This window comes from Oreochromis niloticus, linkage group LG15, assembly GCF_001858045.2.
Source record: "Oreochromis niloticus isolate F11D_XX linkage group LG15, O_niloticus_UMD_NMBU, whole genome shotgun sequence".
Lineage (NCBI taxonomy): Eukaryota > Metazoa > Chordata > Actinopteri > Cichliformes > Cichlidae > Oreochromis > Oreochromis niloticus.
This window is the reverse complement of record NC_031980.2, coordinates 25,312,511-25,319,908: the sequence shown is the minus strand read 5'-3', so window position 1 is coordinate 25,319,908 and position 7,398 is coordinate 25,312,511. Positions and strand designations below refer to the sequence as shown.

General features: G+C 44.6%; 1 protein-coding gene across 2 annotated transcripts; it reads left to right on the top strand.

Annotated features, from left to right (window-relative positions):
• The first annotated feature begins 575 nt into the window (after nucleotides 1-575).
• Nucleotides 576-7,077, top strand: taf1b (TATA box binding protein (Tbp)-associated factor, RNA polymerase I, B). 2 transcript variants are annotated; one of them, XM_025899090.1, is made up of 16 exons: nucleotides 577-765; nucleotides 1,492-1,590; nucleotides 1,851-1,935; nucleotides 2,006-2,103; nucleotides 2,171-2,263; nucleotides 2,659-2,752; nucleotides 2,857-3,016; nucleotides 3,100-3,199; nucleotides 3,276-3,423; nucleotides 3,528-3,702; nucleotides 3,780-3,817; nucleotides 4,042-4,129; nucleotides 4,445-4,515; nucleotides 4,662-4,884; nucleotides 6,529-6,763; nucleotides 6,869-7,077. In XM_025899090.1, the coding sequence occupies exons 1-16, from the start codon at nucleotides 748-750 to the stop codon at nucleotides 6,968-6,970; spliced, it is 1,827 nt and encodes a 608-aa protein (XP_025754875.1). In that variant the 5' UTR covers nucleotides 577-747; the 3' UTR covers nucleotides 6,971-7,077. The 2 variants fall into 2 exon arrangements, with proteins under 2 accessions (XP_019201660.1, XP_025754875.1); XM_019346115.2 differs by having other exon boundaries at nucleotides 576-765; nucleotides 6,529-7,077.
• The last annotated feature ends 321 nt before the right edge of the window (nucleotides 7,078-7,398 follow it).

Here is a 7,398-nt window from a genome sequence, read left to right as displayed (position 1 = left end):
TTCTGTGTGTATGTGTGTGTGGGGGGGGGGTCAGCTTATATAAGAGAATCAGAGAGACATCTGGCATCTATTTATAACCTCTGACCTCATCAAATCCGCTTAGAAACACAGAGCACATCAGGAACTCTTCATCATCATCATCATCATCTGGAGGAAGAAAAACTCTCCTGATTAAAAGTGACTGAGAAACATCCAGAAAATTCATACACAGTATATTTATACTAGGAGATTTAAAAATAAGTATAAAAGTCACATTTATCATTTGTTATTTTTAATGGTAAATGGTAAATGGCCTGTATTTGTATAGCGCTTTACTAGTCCCTAAGGACCCCAAAGCGCTTTACACATCCAGTCATCCACCCATTCACACACACATTGTCACACACTGGTGATGGCAAGCTACATTGTAGCCACAGCCACCCTGGGGCGCCGGACACTGGCGCCACCCGGCCCTCTGACCAACACATTTAACACATGTATTATTTTTATTTTTACTTATAACAATATTTAAATAAAACGTATTTAATTTATTTTATTTTATTTTATTTTATTTTATTTTTACAGCTGAGTAGAAGCAGTTGAAGTATGTAATCTGGCCTGTGGTTGCAGCAGAGAGGCGTTCAGTCTCCCAGAAATCAAGCGCGAAGAAGAAGAATCCCAGTATCTCCGACCAGAGGCATGTGCGGTTGTAACGAAGTGCCGATAAAATCCAAAGTTTCGTGTTAAAGCTGCAGTTTTCCACTCGGGATGGATGACGAACATACGGTGAGTCCCGCGGTGCTCTCATAAACAGTTCGTTTCATTTTACGCAACCTACGGTGAACGCAGTTGTCAGCTAGTTCGGTCTTATCAAACTCCATTAGAAATATTAGTGTTTTAAGATGATTGGCACGACATTCAGTCTCCAACTTTAACTTCAGACATTTAACGGGTTTGTGTGACTGTGCAGCCGCTGAATAGTTAATCGGCACACATTTAATAACTGTTCTCTTTAATTAAAATCCGTTAGCATAGTATCAGCGACAGTTTATTTATAATGTTTGAAATAAACTCATCCGTCTATCAGTACCAATAACTGTGAACGCTTAATGAGTTTTGATTTAAATTTTTATTTAAACTACATTGTGTGTCGAAGTACTCAAAGTCTCAAAGCAGCCCTAAAGTAAACAAATGAAAACACAAAAAATGATTCCCGATAAACACAGAAGGATTGTGTTAGCAATCGTTGTTAATGACGTCTAGGCTTTTCTGGGTGAAGTGTTTGGGATCTGGAGGTTTAATTGTTGTTCTTTCCCGTGGGCGCTGCTGTGCAGTTTCACATAAATGTGTTTTTAAAGGCATTTAAATGTGAACATTACATACATAAAGTACTTTTTTTTTTTTTTTTTTAAACTGAAAGATTAATTTGTTCATTAAAATATTTACAGAAACACCTGAACATTACCACGTGTGTGTGTGTGTGTGTGTGTGTGCGTGCGTGCGCGCGTGCAGGCCGAGTACACGGTGCCCTGTGCCCAGTGTTCTGCGGTGGACTGGGGCATTTCGGACGAGGGTCGCTTCTACTGCAGGTCCTGCCACAACGTGATCGAGGTAAAAACATCTTCATCATTATGACCTGTACAGTGGTCTGTAGCTGGAGGTTGAGGTGTCAGGGTCTCTTCAGTGCCCTTTCAGAGACACTCTTTTTACTACACAGGTGGATGAGTGTGAAGTTGTTATGGGGATATAGGGAATTCAGAACTCCATAAACATGCTTTAAGATGCTTCTTTTAACAATATGGTGTTGGTGGTTAAGCCCACGTGTAGAGGACCTCCTTATTCTGCTGCCTAACATGTGACTGTGTCCTTAGAGGACCCGGGAGGTGGTGGACCTGTCCTTCTTAAAGTTGTCCAGCAGGGTGTCAACCATCAGAGGACCCCGCAAGAAGCAGGCCGGTCAGTGTCCGATCAGCAGCAGCATAAATCGATGATGTCATATCCTGTTTAACATGTCTGTTTGTCTTAGAGCGTGGTCACGTGTGGATGGTCTGCGAGGGTTTCCAGTTCATCCTGAAGAACCAGGCCGATGCTCTGCTCGCGCTCGGAGTCAGTCCTCAATTTAAGGTCCGCCTCCTCTCTCTGTTAACCACAAAGCATCCAATTAGAGGCCTGACTCGTGTCACTGTTTTAGGACGACGTGCTGTGTCCTCTGTGGAGGTGTTACCTGCAGAAAAGTCGCCAGGCCTATACCCACGACCCTGTGAGGAGCTGCAAGTTCAGAGTGGTGAGTTTTTATGGTAGCGGAGGTTCGGGTGGTGCATGGAAACTGCTCGTCTGCATTATTTTTTTTCTGGCAGTTTCACCTTATGTTTTTTTGTTTGTTTGTTTGTTTGTTTGTTTGTTTGTTTGTTTTTAAATCCATTTTGTTTTCTTTTTTGTATTTTTATTTGATTTGATTTGTATTTTTAATGCTTAATTTTGATTAGTTTTCTTTATTTTCTTATTTCACAATTTTTTTATTTGTATTCTTTTTGTATATTTAATCATTTTTTTTAATTTTATGTTTTACTTCATCTACTAAGTTTTATTTATTTTTTTATTTTATTTTTTAGTTTATTGATTTCATTTTATTGACTCATTTCATTTTTTGAGATTTAATAATTAAATCTAAATCCTCAGAGAGCCGTGGGTTCGGACTCGGAGAGCGCCAGCGAGGCAATCAGCTGCACAGACGGCGAGTCGAACCCAGCAAGCACAGCGGGCTCAAACACAGGTACGGTGCTGGAAGCGTTTTCAGTCTGACAGGAAGCTCCTGTAAAAGTTTCACATGACCAGATGAGGTTTCTTGCATTAGCTGAACTGCTCGTTTAACCTCAGAGAACTCCGGTTTTTGGTCCGGCTCCTCGGACACCCTCACCTACCTGTCGGCCAGGAAGAAGCGGAGCCAGAGTCTGCTGAGCATGAAGAAGACACTGGCGCTGATCTACCTGGCTCTGGTATGGAGCCGTGAGGCGCTGACGCTCAGCGACCTGCTCAGGTAACGCTTGCACCCACCTGCACTTGTGTGGCTGAGGGTTTTTAACCAGAGTTTTTCAGCTGAATGAACGTGATGTTTTGCAGGCTTGTGAATGAGGGTCACATCCCGTACTTGAACGCCTATGAGCAGCTTCCCGAGGAGATGAAAGTCACAGGGAAGGACTCCCTCATCTTCATAGTCGAGGTGAGAAAGCCGCCATCTTGTTTATTACCTGGCCCCGGTAATGATGCATGACTTAGCTCTCACCTGGTTTCTGCAGACAGTCCCGTCTCATCACGCCGTTCATAAGGAGGCCGAGACTATCATTCAGTTCCTGCAGCTTCCTGCTTTTCCTCCAGTCAGTCGGCAGACCCTGCTGCACCCGGCGCTGCTCAGCCTCAGATACCTGTCCGACGTCAACCTGCCCGGTAACAACTGCTCCAGTGTTCTGACCGATAGTGGTCTCTGGAGGCGACCATCTTTACATACAAACACTGACAGAGTGTACCTGTATACGCCTGTTTCCTGTCAGATGAGCTCCACCCCTGGGTCTGCAGGCTGTTGGAGCACACCGGTATGATGGATCAAACGCTCCACACATTTGACCCGCACAATCACCCCACCCTGCCGCGGTATGACCTGCAAGCCGCTGCCCTCATCATCGTCACTCTGAAGCTGTTCTTTTGCCTGGATGACATGACCGAGTGGTACGTATCTTCCACGCCGTCAGACGACCTCCGGCAGGGCTTCAGGTGTGCTGACTGTGATTGGTTCTATCTTTCAGGCATCTGTCCAATGACCTTGGACGACCGAAGGACTCAGGTCAGATTTTTATGTATTAAAAAAATAATATGGCACAGATGTGAGGAGCTATTCGATAACATGATAGGTTTGATAATCAATGGCCGACTGCACGTGTTTGTGAATGACTGTATACGGATGACAGACTATGTCTGGCCTTGGAACTTTTCTGCCCTTTTGACCTTTGACCGTGACCCCTTCTAGACGTGGCTTGTTTGCAACTCTGTCTCTGTGTGGGTCCACAGGTAAGGTGTTTAACCTGAGGAGGTGGTACAAAGTGATGGAGGCCGCTCTGATTCAAGCTCAAGAGAGGAGAGACCAGAATGTCTCCAGGTAAGACAACGGCAGTATTTCCCCTGAGGTTGATCTGTGTGCAGAAATCAGGTTTTAGTCGTGATTTTAAAGCGTGGCGTCATTGGCGTATCTGCAGACAGGAAGTTTGTAATCTGTGTGTTACTTTAAGGAATAATGGGCAGATTTTTTTTTTTTTTTTTTTTTTCTTCTTCATGTTTTTATGTGATTAATGTGAGTTTGAGTCTCTTGACTTGGACACCTGCAGACGTGGAGACATTTGAAGCTGCTGAATAGCTGCTTGTGATTATGGTTTGATATTATTTTTTAAACCTGTGCTTCTGTTTTTGTCGGCAGGAAGCAGTGGAAGTCAAAGAAACAAATTTACCCGAACAAGAAGGAAAAGTGTTCGATGATTAAAAAACAAAGTAAGAAATTAAATTGGCTGATCTTTTTGTGAAAGAGAGGTGAAGTCCTGTCCTTTCCTGTAAATTGATTTCTCTCTGCGAAATTAATCTGAAGCACATGGAAAAACATCCTGAGATGCGGCACGCTCCCTCTGTTGTTTGTGCAGGAATCGCAGAGCAGGTCCAGCTGTGTTTCGAGAAGCTGACTTCCTGTCCGTCGGGGCTCCAGGACGTAGGACCATCGAGCTTCATATTCTGTTGGGGGGACGAGGAGAAATCGGACGGTCCCAGTCTGCACCACATGAAGCTGGACGAGGTCGTGACCCATAGATGCGACTTCCTGACTCCGCTGAACGACATGTACTGGCACCCAGCGCTCAGACGCTGCTTGTAAGTCACTCACAGCTTCAGTCTCAGGTTAAAATATCAAAATACACAAACAGGTCGATCACATAGTGAAGGAAATTAGACCCAGCACACTTTGAGTTCACTCAAACTCTCAAAGACGTTTTTTTTAAATTAAAGGTAAACATTAAAGTGATCAGAAATGTCAGGGAATTCAGAGTGTCAGCATTTGTAGGTTTAATCTCAAAATGACCAAAAAGGAATTTTTTTGGTCTCCAGAAACTTGCCTCAAAGAAAGAAACTTCCAAAGAGGAAAGTGAACATTTCAGAGTGTACTGCTCCTTGTATAGAGCAGAAATAGAAGATTGTGCAACATAAACATCAGCGCTTGTAGTTTGAAAAAGAGGCTCACTGGTAATCAGCAGTCAGCTTTGTGAAAAAATTCAGTAAAAAATTGAGATTTATGGTTTTAAACCCTGGAGAATGGCCAGTAAAGAGAGTAGTACACATCTTGGCTTGAGACCTTTTGGCAAGTTGTTCTCAGAGGACAGAAGTTCTGGTGAGTCTATTTGGTCGTTTAAGGCTTTAGTTGTTTTACACTGAGCTGATGGCAGAGGACTGAAAATAGCAATGCATGAACAAAGAATCTCAGTGTGACATGTCAGGAAGAAAAAAAATTGGGTGGAGGAGGAAGTTACCTGCCAGCGTGGTGGAGTAATGTGATGGTTTGGGGTTGTGAGCTCTGTGACATTCGCTGGTTGGCGTTTCCCACTCAGGGTGATGACAAAGTGCTGATAATATGGAGATGTACTGGTTTTCTGTATTTCATGAAGGTTGGACTGATGTTGCCTCACAGACTGGGAGCTAGATTTGATCGCTGACAGAATGACGCTTTCTTACCTCATCATGTCTGTGAAGGGTCTCAGTCATCCAGGTCATCGTAGTCTAAGGAGCTTAGAAAGAAAAGCGTCTGGACTTCTTTGAATTTCTTGGGAAGCTTCTTCAGTTCTAAGAGCAATTGGTGGAGAGTCCCAGATTATAAACCCTATGGGAGTGTCCCCAAGAGGGTCCTGGACCCCCTACTGATCCTCTGCCTAATCGCACAAACCAAGGTGTGAAAATGGGTGTGGGTCACAATCGGCCAAGGTTTCGGGTCAACCCATTGTGAAACCTAGCCCCACCCTATCATGTGATCTACTGAGGTCAAATGGCCCTGGATGTTAGTGTCTGGGAAGGATCTCAAAACTGGATCATAGATGGCAGACAGTTGGTGTCATAAGCCGCGCCCTCCGTTTAAAGATGGTTGTTCACAGTAGACATAGATGGCTTCTTTCACTCCTCTTTCAAACCAAAGATATTCTCTGTCCAAAATGTAGACATTGGGGCATCCTTTCTCTTGGGGACTCTCCAACAATTGCTCATAGAACTGAAGATGCTTCTCAGATGAGAGGTGAAACGTCTTCAAGAAACTTAAAGAAGTCCAGACGCTTTTCTTTCCAAGCTTCTTCGATTAGCTCATTAGTGGTTTTTAAACTGATTTGCTGAATGAGATCTCCTGGAAGACCTCAAACCTGTGAGTGGACCTGACAACAAACTGATCCCACACCGTAATGCCAAATTTTCCCTCATCTGTCCAAACGTTCCCATGGCGATGCATTGACACTTAAATCTTGCCTCCTCCTCCTGCAGGTGCTACAACAGTCATTACAAGGAGGTGGAGGCAACGCTGCCACGCTCCTTCATCTGGCTGCTGCAGCTTTTCGCCTTCATGTTCGATGTGAAGCCGTTTTGCCTCTATGAGGAGGTGCTGAGTGTGGAGAGGAGGATCTTTGACACCAGACTGTACAGAGGGAAGAGCAAGGCTGATGCTGGGGCTTCAGCTGAGGCCGCCGGGGCTTCACCCGAGGCCCAGGCTTCACTCAACATCCGGACGTCACCAAGGATGACCCGGACGTCACCAAGGATGACCCGGACGTCACCAAGGATGACCCGGACGTCACCAAGGATGACCCGGACGTCACCAAGGATGACCCGGACGTCACCAAGGATGACCCGGACGTCACCCAGGACGGCTGAGGTTTCACTCGGGAACCAGGCTTCACGCAGGAAGCGGCAGAGAAGTAGGAGCTGAGGAACTTGCAGCATCTGTGGGATATTTGGCTGTTTCTGCTGCCTCCATGTTTTTGTTTAAACCAGAGAGATTTTTAATAAACGTAAAAGTGCTGCTCTTGTCTTTGATTAATTGCATTAAAACTGATTTTTGTGTCAATAAAAAGAAAATTTGGTCAGAACGTTTCCTAAAAAGGTGAGAGAGATCTCTCTAAAGGAGGAAAAGCTTTGTAGTTTGAATGACAGGATCTGATGGAGAGCCGCAGCATCGGGTTGGGAATGGTATCTGCAGGTGGGGAGCACGGAGTACCTGGAAGACTGATGGATGTGTGCATGTGATGAGGGTGTAGTTCTGCGTGTGAGTGGATGGAGCTGGAAGAGCTTTTAAATTGTGTAGATTTAAAGTTGTTAAATGTCCTGAATATTTGAGCAGACTGTGTGACTCTCCAG